Source organism: Hirundo rustica, chromosome Z (assembly GCF_015227805.2).
Source record: "Hirundo rustica isolate bHirRus1 chromosome Z, bHirRus1.pri.v3, whole genome shotgun sequence".
In the NCBI taxonomy this organism is placed as follows: Eukaryota; Metazoa; Chordata; class Aves; order Passeriformes; family Hirundinidae; genus Hirundo; species Hirundo rustica.
The window spans coordinates 18,167,694-18,188,120 of NC_053488.1; the positions used below are offsets into that span (position 1 = coordinate 18,167,694).

A 20,427-nucleotide genomic window follows, 5' to 3' on the forward strand; every position below is an offset into this window, starting at 1 on the left:
GTCTTTTTTTTTCCTACCCCCAAGGACCCACACCTTAGATGAGATTTTTGTTTTGATGGTTCTATTTTTTCATGGCCTTTTGTACAGTATGTCGTGGAAAATGTGGGTGATTATTTTTCCCAGTTTCATCCTGCATGTCTTGAAAGACATACTGTCTTAGACTTCTTTGATAAAATCATACTAAATTTCTTTCTTCTGTGATTTGAATTTAAGTTGGTAGCAATTTAAGGCTTATTATTTTTTTTTTTTCCTATTGAAGTCACTGGCAATTACCTCACTGAATTGAACACTACTAGACAAGATAACTAGTGTCCAGTTTTTGTCATTTTTAGCAGGTAGTGCTTTGAATAACTTTTTAATAATGACTGTAAGGTAGGTTTGGTATTTTGAAACTGGTGAATCAAATTCATCATCACTGTAACTCCATGCTAGATATAATCTACTATAAAGCAAGTATGCCAAAGAATGAAATTGATACGGCAATTGCTGCCTTGTTGTATTTTTTAAAATTATTTTTCCCCTAACATTTTTTATCTCTGCAGTATTCTGTAGTGTGTGTAGAATATGGCATTTTGAAAACTTAAATGCACTTTTATTCTTTCAATAGGAAAAAGAGGCTGTTTTTCTTCTAGATGGTAAACATATAAATGAAATTAACCTGGCATCAGGGAAGACGAAGAAGAAAATCCCTTCTCTGCAGTCATTGTTGAAAAATGTGGTTGTCTTAACAACATCAGGAAATGGTTAAGTATAATATCTTATGTATTATAAGCCCCGGTTATTTTATTTGTTTTTGTAACAGTCTGGAAAGGCAGATATCTAAAGCATCTCCCACTTTACTTAAAACTGTGGCTAAGATGGAAGAGAATTTTAAGTACTTCACAGTAATATTTTTCAAAACTTCTCTCCCCCAATGAACACAGCTGCTTGGTTGGCAGGAATACTTACAACAGGAGAGCTCTTTCTTTGGAATAAAGATCAGGACTGCTTGAAAATTGTACCATCAATCGAAGAATCCAAGAAAGTAGTAGCAGCAGCACAAGGTAGGTTTTTTTCAATTCATCCTGTGGAAAAATGGAATAAAATGGAAGTTGTATTCCTTTCTTTAAAAGTTATTATATGAGTAAAAAATGGATTCTCACATTAGTTTGCATTTGTGTATTTTGTGTGCTAGCTAAACTTTGTCGTTTGGGTTCTACAGGTTTTTCATTTAGCAATCCTCTGTAAATAGTTCATTTTCACATACTGTATTTTTAATGGTTAATTTTTACTGTAAAATATTCTCTACTAAGTTATCGATGAGGGCAGATGATTTGATCATATAAACAATATATGGATAATTTGAAGCTTATTCTCTAGTGGGCTTTTATGACAAATGCTAGCTGGAAAGAATAAAATATAGACACATATTTGTAAACTTAGGTATCAAATTTTGTCTTGTATTGGATAGCATCACTGATACTGATTTAGATACTGATCTAAAGTTAAATGTTGCATGAGAAATTCTGTCATTTCAGGGAAGATCAGTGGTATGCTTAAGAGCTAAAAGTAATCCATAGTAGAGCACTTAGGCAATCTCAGGAAACATCTCCAGTGGTTGAGTGTTGTGGGAAAGATAATTCATAGGAAGCATAGAGATGAATATCCATCTGACTTTACTGCTGCCCAAGATTTGCTGTCAGTGATGAAGCTGGAAATTAAAGATACTTAACGTGGCAGCTTGGATTTCTTGTTATAGATGGGAAATTTCCTTTTTCTCTTCTTTTCAATTCTTTGTCTAACAAAGGAACAGAAACAATCCTGGCACATTGTTGTGTTTGTTCATTTTTTTCCTCCAGAGTGTTTAATGAGGTTGTACTTATATGTATCTGGAGATGGCAGAAAGATACTGTTAACTACTCCTACATTGTGTGCCTTTTTGTGGGAGAACATAGAACATGAAAATACAGCCTCTGGTAAAAACTCTCCTTCTGGGCGTTGGACACAAATTTTACCAGAAGAATCAGTCATACTGCCTTCTACTGAAGAAAAAGAAATTGGAGTGGATGCTGCTTTTGTACACAGTGAGGTAAAAAACAAACCCTAAAGCCGTAATTTTATTTCTTAATTAAATTAAAGCGATAAAAGCTACAGTGAATTTTGAAAGCAATGTCTGTCTCTTTGGCATTTTGCATAGTTACATTTGATAGCAACATAAGAACAGCCCTATCAGATCATAGTTTTTGGCCCACTTACGTTCTTGCCAGCCTTTACATTTCTGAATCACAACATTGTGTTATTTAATCTGATTTGTAGTAGCTATTGATGTAAATGTATAGATAATTAAAGAGAAATGTGTATATGACAAGCTTTTTGGCGTTGTTTTGATTGTTTTCTCTTTTTTTACAGGTACTAGGTGATTGCTGCTTGTGTTCCTTTGTTTTTTACTTTGGCAAGTGTTTGGTGCTCACATTTTTGACTCTTCGATGGCATGAAAATGCCTTTAAAAATGCTTGGTAAGTTCAAAGGTATCTGAAGTTACAACGGTGTCAGGAATGTTTTAATTATTTTTTGGAGTTGGGATGCAGAGATGCAACTGAACACAACTATTTACTTGGATGTTCCATTAACCTGTGGTTGTATAACCTATACTTATGTTTACATATGGATGTTTATAGTATGCCCTCTATCATTTTAAAGCTGTTCTCCCCTGTCCTTTACATGTCTCTTTTAAAATGTGTTTATTACAACAGCATTTATTTACATATTCCATACTTCATTATTAGCTTACACCTAGATCAAACTGGGAGTATTAATCATTCTGTATGGGTAGCTATGTATACATATGCCTGTTGGTGCACATGTTTTAGTTTCATAGTTTTTGCATGATGATAATAGAATATACTTTTCTAGTTTTTTCTTATATTGCTTATATATCTTATAAGTAATATAAGAAAAAATATTTTCTTATATTTCTTGTACTGTGTAGCCATGAATGCCCTATCTCTTTGTCTTCTTTACTATGTGGATTTCTGTATTTTATTTTTTTTTTATGTTTCCCCCTTCATTTCTTTTGCTTGATGTTAGAGTGTGTGTATGCATTTCTTTATCTGGGTTGGGATCAAGTACTGAAATAATTATACTGATACAATCACTTAAAAATGCAGTTGAGTAATAATCTGGAGCACATGCGTAGTCCATTCCTCTTCTTGGGTCCTCTCCATCCTTGGGTCTCTGGGTTTAAATGGATACGCCCTCTGCCTGTGTTATTTGAATAACTTGCTAAAATTTTGCTCTGAGCAGAATGTGGTACAACTGCTTTTGTTATGTGATGTCCTTTTGATACTTAGTAATGATGTCCTCCTATCTTCAGTTTATCAGTGGCATGGTAATTCCTTTCTGGTACTATATAAGAAATGAAATAGAGCATAATATACACAGTGCAGAAATGCATATGTATGTGTGTATCTAGCAAGCTAGCTATTCATACCATAGTAATTGCAGTCTGAAATTGTACCCACATTTCTCAGACGTCTTACTCATATTTTCTTAGGCCAGCTCATGCTTAATTTCACTGCTTGCTGTTGTTTAATTCATTTTTTCATATTAATGCTTCTTTTTTTTTCCTGTCAGTTAGATGGCATAATTCAAGACAGAATCCTTTTTGTGTTTTCTGTCATGTTTTGAATCTTTTTAGGATCACAGAATGGTTTGGATTGAATAGGACCTGTAAATGTCACATAGCCCAACCTCCCTGCCATGGGCAGGAACACGTTCCACTAGATCAGGTTACTGGAAGCATAATCCAGCATGTCATTAAATACTTCCAGCAATGGGTCGTCCACAAATTTTTTGTTCCGAGCCTCGTACTGTTGATTTTCAAATTGGGAGTATTCCTGTGGTGGGTGGTATTGCAAGGTCTGAGGAAGCTGTTCCTGGCTGGAATGCAAGTGCCTCAATTATATGTCATTGATCTGTATATATTTGCATGTTCTAGACTTACAAATCCTGTAAGAATCCCATCCCATAAAAATAATTCTTAGTGCTCAGACTTAATTTTTAAATGTGGTTAAGTACAAAATATTTTTTAATTTGTAAGGAATTTGAAGAAAAACAGGTGGTTTTTTTAATAGCTCATGCTTTATATGTTTTTTGTCTTGTGTGTTTTTTACTATATAGGAATGATCCCATTCTGCAAAATGGAGTAACCACTTGGTTTTGTTGTCTTTTTGTTGGTATTCAGTTCTTTGCCATACCAGATCCAGTGGGTACAGCAGACTTGTTCTCTTGTTAATTTGGTTCCTCAGTGTGAGTCTGTAAAGTCAAGAGGAGCTCTTCTATGTGCATTTGCAAGAGATGGACTTCTGCTTGCAGTAGCTGTAAATCAAACTGATCCAAAGGTATGTATGACAGTGCATCATTTAAGCTAAGAGTTTAGTTTGAATGAAGTGGTAACAAGGATTTAAGAGCATAGTTTAAGATGATTTGTCAGCACTCATAACGGGACATGAAATTATATTTACATTGTTATCCATTGCTAAAAACTTTAACTAAAACTCATAATTATTTGTGTGTGATGTTCAGTTAGAAGTTGGTATAAGATCCTCTGTCATTTCTAATCTGTAATAAAAAAAATAATTTCAGTTACTACATTTTATCTGCAAAGATTCTGGGTGATTGTCAGTCAAACCTCAACCTTACATGTTTTGGAGTTCCCACTTCATAATGTTATTCCTATTTATAACTCAGAGGTCAAATTTTAATGTACTTTAAATGCTAATGATGACAGGGAATATGGGCCAGATTTTTGATGTACCAGGTTGGGATGATGCAATCTTTCAAAGCTCCAGTTGTTAAATATCAGAAAGAAGAGTGATCTTATATTGGGTGTTTTAGAAAAAGTTACATTAAAAAGAATATTGAATTACATATTAAGTATGTAATAGTCCTTAGTTATTTTTCAAGTGTGGAACAACATGTAGAATTCAGTAAGTGTTCAAACAGTAGTAAATATTGAAATGCAATGTTACTTCCATGTATAATGATGTTACCACTGCACCAAATATAATGCATAAGTTAGTAGCAGACTTTTTTTTACAATAATGACATTTTAATACAAACATTTATGATGTCTTTATTTTTTCTTTCTAGGCAACTCAGGTTTTGTTTTTAAACACATTGAATTTTGTAACTATTTCGGGTAGCCTTAAAGGTTGTAGTAGCAAGAATAGCATTATCCCATCCAGGTTCATCAGGTCAGTAATTGATGCTGTTTTTGCAGCTGTTATGGATCTTTTGGTTTTGTGTTTTTCTTGGTTTGTTTATTTTATAACCATTCTAATCCTCTGATGTAGAAGTTTGACAGAAAAAATATTTTTTTACCTGCCCAATTTAGATCTTACTGGGTTGGCGATATGAGTTGGACTCCTGATAGCCTTTTCTTGGCTTGCATGTTAAAACGTGGATGTTTGGTTTTATTGACATGTATGGGGGAATTGCTGACCTTAATTGCCTCTGGATGCTCTGTAGAATTTGGACCAGCACAGTTTATTCCATTTCATCCACTAATAACATACAGGTAAAAGGGTTTTAAAAAATATTTATGTTTCTGTCTTCTGGTCTTACCTTACTTTCAATCATATTTGTTATAATTTTGCATAACTGTTATCTTTAAGATTCACTCTTTTGCTTTTCATGTGTCTTTTCAATATCTGTTTCTCATTCATAGTTCTCTTCTATTTCTTATAATATGTTTGTCATGATGAAAATTGACATTATGACAATGTAAGTGTGCATGAAGTGTTTTGTTTTCCTAAAAGATGTTTGAATTTATTAGTAATTAAAATTAGCATGCTTTCATGATATATGAAGAATTTAAACTTACAAAAGTTCTAAAAGCGCAAGTTTATTTTCATTCAGTGCTATTTCTCTGCTTATTGCCTAATTTTACGTATAGAATCTGATCTAAGATATTGTAAATAACATATTTGCATGGACAGAAAGCAGTTAGATTTAAAATGTTGTTTTAGGAGTCTCCACATCTAAATTCTGAGATTATGCTGCTGGATGCATGAGAGAGTAGAAGGATCTTTGATAACGCACTTCAGCGTAAACTGAAAGTGATGTGGTCTAAATAGAGAAAACAAAATAGAATCTAAACTTTATTTTTCAAAATCTTATTTACTTTGCATGACTTAAACCAGATAGTGTGTAAATATAACAGTTTGTGAAGACATTCAAAGCAGTATATTACCTTCTTACACTATCTGATTGAAAAATTACATACTGAAATGTATTAAAATGCATGTATAATGATGATATATTAAATGTGTGCAGCCAGTTTGTTGGGGTTTTTTTCAAATAAACATAAACAATGCTATGTGGGTAATATTAGAGTACACGTCTTACACAATTTTCTGGAACTCAGTAAGGAGGGATTTCAGTACTAGAAAGACCTTTTTGAAAGACAAGACTTGTGTGTTTATAAAATTTTTCTGTTGAATATCTGAACTGATGCTGAAATCATAAGATTCAGATTTTCAAGGGGTTTTTGTCTTTCATATATGACTTTCATAACCTAACCCTTCAAATTTCTTCTTCAAGCATTTATCATACCAAATAAGAGCTAGATAAGAAAGTGTGATATAGAATTTTAGAGTCTAATTATGAAAAAATACAATTATTACTAATGAAATAATAAATGGATACTGAAAGCTGTTTTAATTTATTTAAATTAAAAGAAGTTGCTGTTGTAGCAAAATATTGGCATCTTGCAAGCATAAATAGTGTTATCCAGAGTGTTCACCCTGTGAAACCATAGATTCTTCCCAAGGATTCTGAAGAGATTTATTTGAATAGTAGATTGCATGGTATTACATGTTCTGAAATTATTCTGTTCATGATTATTACATATGATAGTTGTTTCTTAATTTATGACATATTTCTACTTTAGACAGCACCACTCTTCTTGTCGAGATTCCAGCCAGTCTCTTGGTTCTTCACATTCTGAACGTGATCTCATGAAACAGAAATTCTCTGTGGCTTCACATTCACGACTGCCCTACCTCATTGTCTCTGATGGATACATGATAACACTGCTAAGATTTCCCAACAGCTTCTCACCATCAGGGTTTATAAGATCCCTTTTGCTTGATTCAGCCCAACAGCTTGAAAATATCTGTCAGAATTTGCTGAACTTCAAGGTAGGGTTATTAACTATTTTGTAAGTCTTAAGTAAAAACCTTTATGTGCATGAAAGAGTGTAAATTCTAGACCGAGTCCCTTTGAATTGTAAAGTTAAGTAACCATATTGATCTGCAAAGCAATGAATACAGAGTTCCTGAAATTTTATTCCTTTGATATCTGAGTGATTTTTCAGTAAAATGTAGTGAGTGAGACAGTATGAACTGTCACTATATTATTTTTCTGGAATTGTAAAAGAAACAGGGATTTCTATACCTGTAGAGTTGATTGGGGACGTTGACAGTCATTATGCTACTCTCATCAACTCACCCTTTCAGAATGATGCAGAAAGAACTCTGTAAATCCTCTATAACTTAGTCCCAATGGTACTGCATACATTTGTCCACTAGGTCTCCAGTCAAGGGTGGCATAATTAAAGCATTTCTGTTTAATTTTCTGTCACTTCTGAATTGATCTAAGTCTGGGAGAAGGGAAGCCATTGAAGGCAGAGGTCCTGCAACTGTTGCTGACCCCATAAGATGTAATAGATATTTAATTCAGAATAATTGTATTTGCTGATAGAATGCTTCTTCTAATTCAGTTTCTATTCTGATTTTTGGAGAAGTGAGCTATCTTGATATTCCTGCATAAGCTAGAATAGTGAGCAAGGATTTAGGATTTAAAGAGATATATTACTAGTAAAAATACAGAAAAACCCCTACATACAGGCAAATTTTTGGAGCTTTTTCAGGCATCAGGAAAGCATTCCTTCTTTCAGTATGAAGTAAACTAAAGTTGTGTGGTGTGAAAGAATTCTGCTTCCCTGAAACATGGTAAAATGGTAGTTTGTTTCTGTGCAACAGGTGCTTGCTGACCTGTTCTCCCTGTCTGTCTGGGACTTTTGAACTGAAGTTTTTTGTATCAGTGACCGATTTCCTTGACTTGTTCAGAAAGTATCTGTCTTGCTAGAAACTGATAATATGTTTTCTGTTATTATTATTTCTTTTAGTGTAAAGAGAGGTCTCGGTACTTACGATCACTGTTGTCTTTAAAAGCTAGTCTTTTAAAACAAGTTCAAACCCAAAATTCTATCTTTTCTACCATTCCAAGATTCCTGGAGGAGGACACAACAGAAATGAACCAGAAAACCATGGATTTACTGGTACTTAATAGCATTTTCCCCTTAAGACTGTGAAATTATGTAAATTTAAAGTATTCTAAATGGAAGTAACAGTGGGGGCTTTTAAAAATTAATAATATTTTTTTTTATTTTAACTATTTAAAATAATTCTATATTTTCATTTTCTTTATAGACATGAGGAATATGCTTATTTATAAGCATATATATATAATAGTATGCTTATTTTCTCAAACTGATACTTGATTTTTATTTTTAGGCAGGTTATTTCTTTCAGCATGTATTGACTTTTTGAAGAATATCTGCCCATAAAACTGTATCTCAGTTTATTGTGTTTCAATATATAGAATGAGGATCATCCAGTTCCAGCCCCCTGCCAGGGTCAGGGACACCTTTCATTAGACCTGAATTTCTCAAAGCCCCATCCAACCTGGCCTTGGACATTTCATGCATAGGGCAGCCAGAGTTTCTCTGGGCAGCCCATTCCAGAGTCTTACCACGGTAAAGAATTTCTGCCTGAAGTTTTATTTTAGCCTGCCCTCTCTCAGTTTAAAACCATTGCCCCTTGTCCTATCACTATGTGTCCATATAAAAGTCTCTCTCTTGCTCTCTTGTAGCCTTCTTTATGTAATGAAAGGTGCTGTAAGGTCTCCCTGAAACCCTAATACTTTAGTTTCGCTTCATAATACAATGTAACACTAGCTGTTAGATATACTGGGGCTGTGGACTATTTTAGTAATAGTCTTAATATAAATAAATACTTATCCTGAGTTCTAGAGGATTCTTTATTCAGTTCCAAAATCTGTATTTGTCTTTTGGAAGAGTGGCCCTGCTATCATAATTATTGAACAGCCTTTCCCAACTTCATTTCATCCTTTTGAGTTTTGGTTTGTTCTTTGAAGCTTTTGTGCTTTTGTTGAATGACTTTTATATCTTACAGGTATCTGGCAAAATCTCTGTTTTGTGCTCTAGGCTTAATGAAGGACGGGGTTTCACTTTCTCATATAAAATCTACTGCTGTATTGGCAGTGGAATTTTGTTGTTAGGTAATTTAATTTCTGTCTCCCCAAATGTTTTGCAAATAACAACATTTAATTTGAGATGAAACTGCAGTTTATTAAATGTACTAGCATTTAAGCAAGGTAATTAAGCATAAAATTTCATTTATGAGGCTGACTAAATGGTGATTCTTTGCAGTCAGTGTGCTCTCTCTCAGTAAACTCGAATTAAATTGTTGGTTTTTTGCTTGTCTGATTTAGGACCATGAAGAAGAATCAGACAATGAGAAGCAGTTTTACAACAGCACTTCGAGCTTCTGTAACCAAAGAATCTATTCATTTGTTGGTAAAGCTGATGAGGGCTGCTTAGAATTCGCATCAATGTTTGATACCATCCATGCAGAAGATGATATTGAAGAGAAAGATAAATCATCGTTGGAACTATATTCCATTCAGAAAAAACTTCTTGCTGCATGGCAGATAGGGATTTCAAAAAATATAGAAGAGAAAGGTGCCTTACTGAATTACACAGTGAACTGCATTATCCATTTTTTCAGCATTGTTCACTGTATGAAATGCACTTTGCTAAGCCAGGATGAATCTATAAACAAGTCTGTGAAGAATACTCAATGGATGCGTTGTGTCCTGAAGTATTTTCAGCAGTGTTTGACTGTCTTGTACTGGCATTCAAGAGCCAGTGTGACTGGGCATGTAGCAAAGCTAACATTAGAAACTTTAAAACTGATGCTTATACAGCAACAAGATCAGTTGTTTTCAAAAAACCTTTTGGCATGCTTCTGTCTTCTGAAAATGGTTTCTCACACCTTAAGCAGAGTGTGTGTGCTACAGTATGAGAATTTTTTTGCATCTCCTGACAGTAATATTCTTGTGGAACTTGACTCCCTCACTGTGCCTCTTTTCTTAGTTCTTGATGACAATACTACTCATCAGTTCAGCTCACTGAATTCTCTGCTTAGAGAATGTCCTCAAGTAAACTATGACGCAAAAACAGAAAAAAGGTATGAATAAACTTTGCTTGGGGAAAAAAGTGTACAGCAACTGGGTGATCAGGCCCATCTGGTGCAGGTTTATGAAAGGCAGATCCTGCATGACCAACCTGGTCTTCTGTGACAGGTGACCTTCGTGATGGATGAGGGAAAGGCTGTGGATATTGTGGATATTGTCTGCTGGACTTTAGTAAAACCTTTAACATAGGTTCCCACAACTTTCTTCTGGAGAAATTGGCTGCTTGTGCCTTGGATAGAAGCACTCTTTGTTAGGTTAAGATGAATTAATGGCTGAGGTCTGGGCCTAGGAAGTGGTGGTGAACGGAGTTACATCCCGCTGCAGCCAGTCACTGTGGTGTTCCCTAAGGCTCGGTATTGGGGCCAGCCCTGATTAATATCTTTATCAATAATCTGGGTGAGGGGATCGAGAACACCTTCAGTTTGCAGATGACACCAAGTCGGGCATGAGTGTTGATCTGCTGGAGTGCAGGAAGGCTCTGCAGAAGGATCTGCATTGATGCATTGATGTGCTGAAGTCAATGGTGTGAGGTTCTACAAGGCCACGTACCAGGTCCTGTCCTTGGTCACAACAACCTCATGCAGCTCCAGGCTGGGGTAGAGGGGCTGGAAAGCTGCCCAGCAGAAAAGGACCTGGGGATGCTGGTTGACAGCAGCTGCATTGAGCCAGTGTGTGTCCAGGTGGCCAAAAAAGGCTAGTGGACTCCTGGCAGCAAGACCAGGGAAGTGACTCTTGTACCTGGTGAGGTCAGCATATCAAGTCCTGTGTCTAGTTCTGGGTCCCACAGTACCTGAAAGCGTTGTCAGGCATTAGACCTGGCTGCCTGGGGGGGTGGGCTGAGTCTCCATTCCTAGGCATTTAAAAGATGCGTAGTTGTGGTGTTTAGGGACATAGTTTAGAAGTGGGCTTGGCAATGTTAATGGCTGGAGACAAAGATCTTAAGGGTGTTTTCCAACCTAAGTGTTTCAGTGTGAGAGAACAAAAATACTATGTGTTAAAGTATAATGAAATATCTTTTTTTTTTTTTTTTTTTTTTTTTTTTTTTCCTTCCCCCTGCCTTTTACTCAGTGGAAAGGCATGATAAACAATTAAAGCATACAGGTTAAGGCTCAGACCTATAGTTGAATTTAGTTCGGTTATGGTGACTGAAATATCACTGCAAATCAGTTGGGAGATAACTGATATGTTGATAGCTGACACCAGGCCTGGTAGTGCAGCATCAATCCAGATATTGAAGCTTTAGATGCTTTAACTGTCTCTTGTGCATTTTACTCCTTCCTAGTTGCAAACTCTATGGAGCAAGAGTCTGCTCATATGCATTATATCAATGGTGTCAATTTAGTCAGCAAAGTTTTTATTCATTATGGCTGTAGTGTTTCAGAGCAATAAGAAAAACCCATTTGTGGAAATTTACTAAACTGTCAGAGCTATTTCTTCCATACACATAAACTTGACTAAAGTGTGCTGTCTAACTTTTGGGAAGGTATACTGATATCACTGGAGTATTTCTGTGCTGCAAAACTCCAGTGAATCAAAGTGTACTGTTCACATGAGCAAGCTTCTCCTTTCCAGAGATTTAAAACCTAAGTTGCATTATAACTCACAAATTAATTCCTACTACAGTAAGAGGTATTTCTTCCATAATCCTTAAATACAGTACTGTGTTCACTGCAAATCTGATACGCAAGTTTCAGTTGTCTCAGAGAAGATAATCTATAGTTTTGATTAATTGTCCTTCAGGTGCTGATAGTTATATGCTCACTGTGCATATGACTGACTGTGTTAATTATGAACCCAGTAGTACTTCAAGATACAGATGTGTTGCAGTTTGGTGCAAGCTTTTTCAAGTTTCTAACAATGTATATTTGCTTGTATTGTTAAACTTATTACATATCTGAGGTATATGCTACAACATATCCCTCAGATATGTAATAAGTTTAACAACTTGCTAGCCCTAAAGCCATACTCTTCAATCTTTTTTTCTTGTCTTTGCTTTTCTGTGTTATGCTTTAATTGATTTTCAGTTGTGTTTATAAAGATTCTAATACCTGTTCTGAGGTTTCTCTGTCTGAGATGATTTCATTTTCCCATTGTTTAGCTAGCAAGGGGATTAATTTGGGGGGGGTCTTAAGCTTCTTAAAATAGATTTCTATGCTTAAGAAAATTCAGAAGAATTAATGTTTGTTAGTCAAAAATGAGGCAAAATTTCTTCAATTTTTTTCCCTCACTGATTTCAATAAAGTAGTTGATGCAGCTTAATTTTCAGGTGCATAATGCAAAATAAAAGAAATTGATATAAGCAACTTCTTTAATGCTTGTGTAATTTCATAATATTATACTTGTTGAATTACAGGTTGGCTGTACTATGGCGACTATTGTATAAGAAAGTGGTTTGGTATCAGGTGCAGCTGAAAAGAAAAGTGAACAAGAATTCAGAAGAGGCTTCTGTTGTCTCACTGCTTTTAAGTCATATACAAGCAACCATCCAGTCTTCAGGAGCGACATTAGAACAGCATCTGAAGATTAATTCTGTACCTGGTTAGTAAAAATGTTCATTGAAAACTAGGAAAATTATGTCCAACTTAACAATGAGTAACTTACTAGCAGATTTTTAAAAACTGAACTTGGGACTTCTCTTAAAATTCTGATCATAATTCTGTCTTAAATACTTAGCGTCCTGGTATGTCGGTAGATTGTATTATGGTTCTTTAGAGCCTGTTAAACTAAATAAGAAGACTGAATTGACTTCAGTTTGCTTTGGGTCATGTCCTAAAGAATCTGAATGGAAGATTTTAATTCTGACCTTCTGTGTTGTTTCTTCTGAAGTAAATGGTCATCACAATGTGTTTCTTAACTGGATTTCTGTGTAGAAAGCTTGTTCACTCCATGTGGTCATTGTGGGCATGACTGTGTTCTATTAATAAATGTAGTCAGCTTCAACTAAGCATCTAAATTAGTTTAACCTAAGGTACTTGGTAATCTAGCATATTTATTTTCCAAAGAATATATGGTTATAGCCTAATTTCTTACATTTTACATCTATGTTCTACCTTCCTTTTGGCTTTTTGGACTGCTAAGCCCAGCTTCCCATTTATGTCTCCATTTACAATTCTGTTTCCTTGCCACGTTCTTGGTCTCTCTCCCTTAAATGACAATTCCAACTCCTCTTCCTACAGCACTCCATACAATACATTAGCTGCTCCTGGAGGAGTGCTCATAGATTACCTGTCCTGGCGAGGAATATTCGTCATCTTCTCTCAGGTGCTCAAAACTTAGACTTAATTGTGAGAATAGAAGTTTACTGGGGGCTCACATATTTTGTTCTGCTTTCAGTAGATCTCTGATGCTGAAATAAGAGCATAGGTATTGGTAAATGTAAAAGTAATTATGTAGAGCTTTTAATTTGTTAATAAGTGACTTTTATAGGTGAGGAGCAGTTCCTTTTAGGCTCATACAGAGAATCTGTGGACATTTGGAAAAGATCTCTTTGTGAACTCAAGACAAAAGGTAAGGGATAAAATCTTTGAGGGTGGAGGGGATAAGCTATATAATCATTTCACATTTGTAGCTCTGTTTGCCCTTGAAAAAGAAGGAGGAAAACCAGGTGAACAAAAATCAATTCCTTTAGTAGCTGTAAAATGAAAAGAATTAGTTTTGGAAAGTAACAAAATAAAACTTGTGTCAGGAGTTTTTGTAAGAGTTGATTAAGAACAGATATACCAGAGTCTCTTGCCAGGCATCATGAGAAAATTTTCTGCTGGTTATTAGAATAAGGAATACTTCATTGAGGAAAAAAATTCAGAATATTGGAGACTTGGTGGATGTCTAAGCAACTCTGCTGTGGTTCAGGCATTCTTTCTTTGAAGGCTAGGCTTCCTTAAACTCTCCTGTCTTAAAAGTGTCTTCAAAGTTATGCATAGTATTGTTTTGAAAACTCATATCTCTAAAAATAAAAACGTTGTGGATGAGCATTAGCTTACTAGGGACTTAGAGGCTGTATAGAAGGATCATGTCCTAAAGTAGCTACTCATGATTTCTACTCCTCAAAGTGTACTGTTTATGTAGATGTGTTTCTGAAGAGGAAAGAACTAGTACTTTCACTTGCTGCATCTGTTTTTGTGTTTACTGTTTCTGTTCCACTTGGACTTCTACCCTTTTTAAATCTTTTAATGCAGGAGGAAAAAGAGCATGTTTTCTTCAGTGTAGATACTATCTTGCAATATTGTTTTGTCACCTGTATCAGTATAATATGTGTGAAGCTCAGGGACTCTGTGATCATCTGGTAAGAGAGATTCTAAGGCGATCACACCTTTCCACAAGACACATGGAAAAGTTTTCTGGTATGTTTACATTGCCTAAAAGTGTGATAAGGTATGTTGACACTGTTTGAATAACCCAGTGTCCTTACATGCACACCTGACAGCTTTTGACACTTTTTGCTTTACACTGTTTTCAGTGACTTTTTCTGATCCTCAGATGATACTTCAGCTGCACTTGTGGGAATATTGTCTCATTGTCTACTAGTCACCTGCTAAATACTTTTAGATATCAAATCCTCTCAAAGGTAGACTTTGAATAAGAAAAATAAGAGGGAAGTTATATTATTTGATTTTATATTAATTTCTTTATTATAGAACATGAAAAAATAGCAGATTTTAGTTTGGTCACCAGTCCTGATTTGACAGTGGGATGTTTTTGCAGATGCTTGTAAATTTTTTTTTTTTTTTACAAAGTCTTAAGTGAAATCTGAATTTCCAAGTTTGAACAATGCAGGTCTAAATTTAGGTACTAAAGGTCCATCTCCAGTCATTAAAAACCTGATATAAAAGTCTTCTAGTATTAGTATAATGTTTAATTAGTGTAAAAGATTAAGCTCTCTAAGTTATGAAAGCTTGTCAAGGAATTATGTGAGTTTGTTTCTTTAAAAAAGCTGTATAACCTGTGATGATTAAATAATTTTAGCATTCAAATTTAAAATAATTTTTCTCATCATGTTGTAATTCGATTTTTTTTTTTTTTTTTTTTTTTAAGATATCAAGTATTTTCAGCATGAACTATGGATAGTAACCAGCATTCCTACTGACACTGCCTTGGCTGTGATTCGATCCATGGCACGATTCATGGCTGCTTATTTCACAAAGCAGCTGCTCTATATCTTCCCCCCCCACAATGTTGACATCCTTCATCCACTTCACATCAAACAAGGTATTTCCTGAACAAGCAGTTCTAGTTGCATGAATCGTAGAACTTTTTTCACATTTATCAGTGATGTCTGTTATGCTTTAACTTGATGATCAAGTTAGTTTATCAGTGGAGTATGAGACAAAAACAAACCATAAGGATGTCTCAAGAAAAGTGTAGCTGATACAAGCTGATACTAGAAGACAATCACTACCCAAGTCCTGCTTGGCCACACTATTCCTGATACAAGCCAGGATGCCCTTGGCCACCTGAGCACACACTGGCTCGTGTTCAGCTGCTGTCAAGCAGCATGCTTTTTCCACTGGACAGCTTTCCAGGCTCTCTTCTCCCAGCCTGTAATGTAGCCAGAGGTTGTACAGAACCTGACACTTGGCCTTGTTAAATGCTGTTAAATTGTCCTCAGCCTGTCAATCCTGAACCCTCTGCAGTGCCTTCCTGTACCCTATCATAGAAGGAGATCAGGTTGGTCAAGCAGGACCTGCCTTTTTCAAATCCCTCCTGGCCGGGCCTTATCCTGGTTGTCCTGTACGTTTCATGATGGCCCTCAAGATGATTCATGACTTCCCCTTGCACCACATTCAAGCTGATAGATCTGTAGTTCTCCAGACCTTTCTTCCAGCTTTTCCTGTAGATGTGTGTCCCTTTTGGCTACCTCTAGTCAGCTGGAACCTTTCTGGTGAGCCAGGACCATGGCTAATGATGGAAGCTGTCTCAGTGAGTACTTCCTCCAGCTTCCTCAGTACCCTTTGGTGGATCCCACCCAGCCCAGTAGAATAGTGTCTTAAGTGGTGTGTCAGGTTGCTTGACCATTTTCCCTTGGACTGGGATCTTCATTCTGTTCCCCCTTCCTGTCTTCCAGCTCAGAGGACAGAAAACTGGTATTACTATTAAAGACTGAGGAAGGGAAGGCATTAAGTACCTTAGCCTTTTTATCATCCGTTGTCACAATTTTGCCTAAAGATCTGTCTCTGACTGACTTTGATCCTCCCAAAAGTGAGATACCAGCAGTGCTGGAGAAGTAGTTGAATTGGTTCTGATGTGGTGTGACCCCAGTTGAAAAGCCAGAGGAAAGCATTTTTTGCCTGACAGTCGAGTTCTTGGAATTCAAATCCAAAATTGTCTAAGCAAGTAGGAATGCCAAGTTGCTTGGTATGGAACTCAAGTAATACTTGTTAGTTTAAGTCCTGCTTCTCAGCTTTCTTCTGAGAATTACTGTTTATCACAGTGAGTGTTTTCAGATTCCATTTAAAGATTTCCTTTGTTAGGAAATTTTTATTTTCAGAGCCACTTTTTCAAGTGTTTGTGGGAATAAAGATTTGTTTGAAATCATATTAAGTACTCTATCAGTAAGATGATATTATAATGCCACACATTTTTTTACAGTATAAACTTACTTTCATTGATTAGGCTTTCTGCCATGTATATGGATACACTGAGTATTTTTAATGTTTCTGTTACTGCAGCATGCACTGGTATCTACTTCTTTCTTCATGGTCTTTTGAGTGCTTTATTTGGACAGCTTTCAAGATAAAACCTACAAAATAAAACCTTGGAGTTTTGATTTTCATACTTGATTAGGCAAAGATCAATGTATGTGGTGAGACAGCAAGGGTAAAATTACGTTGCACAAGCTGGTTTAGTATGAATGTCTCCTAAGTAATGCTATTGTCTGAACAAAACAGAAACTGTGAGAGAAGCAAATAACTCCTTAGAATTCATGTCGATCAGCATATCTCCAGGAGAACCAGGAAGCAAAACCTTGAAAAACAAATCTAAATCTAAGCAAAGAAGGAGATTCTAAATTTGTCTGAAGTTTGTCTCTATATACTCTCCCAAAATCAAAGAGTCACAGAATATTATGTGCTGTTCTTTCTCAAAAAAGTATTTTAATGTTCTGTCTTCTGCAGTAAGCACAGTGTGTACAAACAATGTGGGTACACTAGGAAAACTCTAGAAATTTCTGTTTATCTCAGGTGTACCCTCTGGTATATCCTACAGATATTAGGAATATTTGCAAATGGTCCATCAGTGTGATCAAGTCTTTAAAGTAAAAAAAAAAAAAAAAACAACAAACCACAAGTTTTGCACTTGCTTTCATATCCCACATTATTAAGCAGGAAAATAGCCTATTCTGAACACGCTGTTATACCATTGCATGAGCTGCATCTGCTGCTGCAGATCCTCTTCCATAGTGTACCTCTAATAAAAGTAAATTAATAATAAAAGCAGCTATACACTGAAACTAATCCACAAGCAATGTGAATGAATGAATTCTAGATTATTCATCTGTTAGCATAAGGATTTATGTCAACTTTAAAATGTGTTTTTCATGTCACAGACTTACCTCCTCGTGTCATTCCCCTGCAACACTGTTTGGTTACCAGAGCTGTCAGGGACCAGAACCTTTCATCTGTGTGGACAGCTGAATATGCTCTTGATTTGTTCTTTATTGGTGGACTCATTCCAGAGGCTGTGTGGTTTTCACACACGCTTGGGGACTGGAAGCTGTCTGTTTCAATTGGTCTGGCCTACCAGCTATATTATCAGAACTCTGATGAGTTCTCAAGGTAAATTTGCTATTGGAATTACTATATTATATTTTGTTACATAGTTATTTCCATGACGTTTATTGTGACAAGCCATATATATTGCCTCAGAAATTCATATTCCTAGACTCTAGTAGGTGTAGAAATTAAGGTGTTATGATTAGTTATTTTGGCATAGATGTTTGTTTAACAGATCGTCATTGGATTATGTATGGATATTACTTTGTTATTCATGACCAGTTTCTTGTTATACTTTCAGAATGAAAAAACCAGAATGTCAACTGCCATTAAGCTTATTACCAATGCAGACTTTTCAGGAAAAGTTACAGTCTTTGCTAGGACAGCCAGTAACTTCTGAAACATCAGGACATATTAAATACAAGAAGTTCACAGGTATTTCAAATAAAAAATACTTGTGGTTATTTTTCATGTTATTTGACTACATATTCAGTGTTATACACTGTCTGAGAAAGAAGCAATTGCTTTGTCTTCTCCAGTGTGTGTATTACTCTTATAATATATTTGAGCACTTTGATTTCATGAAGGTGTGTGGTTTGGCTTCGACCATTCCAGAAATGGAACATATTATCAATATTGTCTTCTCATTTGTATTGTCCAAATCTTTCTTTGACTATATTTTATATTAATTTCTTTGGAAGAAAATGAATCTTCATTACAATAAACAAGCAAAAAATTAATGTGTTAACAGTATGGAAAGTGTCATCACACTTGAACTTAACTACAAGGAGGTGTTGAGTTTTGCCTTTTCCTTTCTGATAAAGTGGATCCCCAGGTCCAGCAGCTAGCAAGGCTGAGAATGTATTCCCGGTAGGCACGTACACGAGCACACATACACAGCGCCTAGATATGACTGGCCACACATGAACACCTACATGAACACCTCACCTATACCTGCCCACTACAGGCACCACCAACAATCCTGTCACCTTTCCTTCTCCTGTAGGGTGAAGGTCTGCATATTTTGTACACCTGTTTGTACAGTGTGTATCACTCCACTAGCTGGGCCAGTAACGTGACCATTAGCTGAGTAGATGGCCAGCAGACCCAGCTGCTGAGTGTCACAGGTTGCTCATGTCTGTGTATGTGAGCCCCCAAAGCCCCTGCCCCTCTGGTACAGACGCACTCACAAACACCCTCTTCCCGCCCACGTGCACTATCCATACACCTCCACAGCAGCTGGCCTGGAGTATACAGTCCTGTCAGTATACAGGATACGGCAGAGAGCTGGTGTGGGCTCCTCAGCCTGTCCAGGTGCCTGACCTTTAGAGACACACACACCTATGTACACTCTGTCTTTCTGGCTCATGGCTCCCTTGGTCTCCTCTTGTCTTGCCCTTACGGACGTGAATACACACAAGCAGGCCTCTCAGTTGTCTCTCTGGCTTTTGGCCAGGTCTTCACTGGTCCCTGCAGATACCATGAGCTCCTGACTTGATACTTAGCTGCTGAAATTCACACTGTTAGCTAGATCCCTGTCCTGACTTACAGTCTACAGAAAGTTTACTGGTACAATCTCTATATTTTATTCTCTTTTTGTCTGAAAACATTTCAAGTTCATGTCAGCAGATGGATGTACTTACTGATAAAAGAGTTGCTTTAGTCATTAATAATAAAATACCTGTTTATGCCTTCTTTGTAAGAATGATTTGCCAGAATGTTATGCCAAGCAAATACCTGGCTAAAAAGTTCAGTCCTCTACCTAGAAAGGCAATAAGCTTCTTTGTAATGGGGCAAAACTTAAAATTAATCATTGAATACTAGTTTTTAAATGGATGAGATCTTATCTTAAAGCAAGTAGATGAGGTTTATCATTGTAATATATGAATGCAAATTTAAACAACATAAACTCATGTTGTCAGAATGAGGATCCATGTATTGATTAAATAAGTTTATCAGTTTCTGGGCTTAATATTTTATAGATCCCATTGAAGAGGAAGATGCAGATGTTCTTTACAGTTCAATACAGGAACTACTGAAAGCAGCTGTTATGGCAGATGTTGATATTCTCTCAGAGACATTTCAGCTTTTGATGGATTCTGCCAGGGATCTTTGCAGAAAGTTTTATGGTTTGGTTCCAGTTGGGCTCTGTCTTCCAGCACCACCATTGTACTGTCCTCAACCAGCTTCACTCAGTGATGTGAGTGTGTTTCTTGTATGTTTGCTTGAATGTATTTATGAATCTTTATGAGCTTTATTCTGGTTCTTTTGCTCATTTACCTAAGTAATACAGCAGTGATGAGAAAGTATGTGTGCCTCTGTGTTTTTTCCATAAATGATCTATGCTGTAAGGAAGAAGAGATTAGGACCAGTAACAACATTGAGTTATATATCCTTT

At 36.1% G+C, this 20,427-nt stretch overlaps 1 protein-coding gene across 8 annotated transcripts in view; it reads left to right on the forward strand.

The window, feature by feature from the left end:
• The window catches only part of CPLANE1 (ciliogenesis and planar polarity effector complex subunit 1), a 56,710-nt gene that overhangs the window by 604 nt on the left and 35,679 nt on the right, over window positions 1-20,427 (forward strand). For 5 of the 8 annotated variants that reach the window (XM_040090175.2, XM_058424099.1, XM_058424097.1 and 2 more), the window contains exons 3-19: window positions 608-743; window positions 924-1,043; window positions 1,839-2,068; window positions 2,389-2,495; window positions 4,223-4,379; window positions 5,131-5,234; window positions 5,375-5,557; window positions 6,932-7,181; window positions 8,171-8,323; window positions 9,559-10,316; window positions 12,677-12,861; window positions 13,750-13,830; window positions 14,499-14,663; window positions 15,355-15,528; window positions 17,864-18,092; window positions 18,331-18,464; window positions 20,012-20,229. In XM_040090175.2, the coding sequence (XP_039946109.1) occupies window positions 608-743; window positions 924-1,043; window positions 1,839-2,068; window positions 2,389-2,495; window positions 4,223-4,379; window positions 5,131-5,234; window positions 5,375-5,557; window positions 6,932-7,181; window positions 8,171-8,323; window positions 9,559-10,316; window positions 12,677-12,861; window positions 13,750-13,830; window positions 14,499-14,663; window positions 15,355-15,528; window positions 17,864-18,092; window positions 18,331-18,464; window positions 20,012-20,229 (3,384 nt within the window). Of the gene's footprint in view, window positions 1-607; window positions 744-923; window positions 1,044-1,838; window positions 2,069-2,388; window positions 2,496-4,222; window positions 4,380-5,130; window positions 5,235-5,374; window positions 5,558-6,931; window positions 7,182-8,170; window positions 8,324-9,558; window positions 10,317-12,676; window positions 12,862-13,749; window positions 13,831-14,498; window positions 14,664-15,354; window positions 15,529-17,863; window positions 18,093-18,330; window positions 18,465-20,011; window positions 20,230-20,427 lie in introns of those variants that run through there. The other 3 variants (XM_058424102.1, XM_058424101.1, XM_058424103.1) reach the window with 3 other exon arrangements.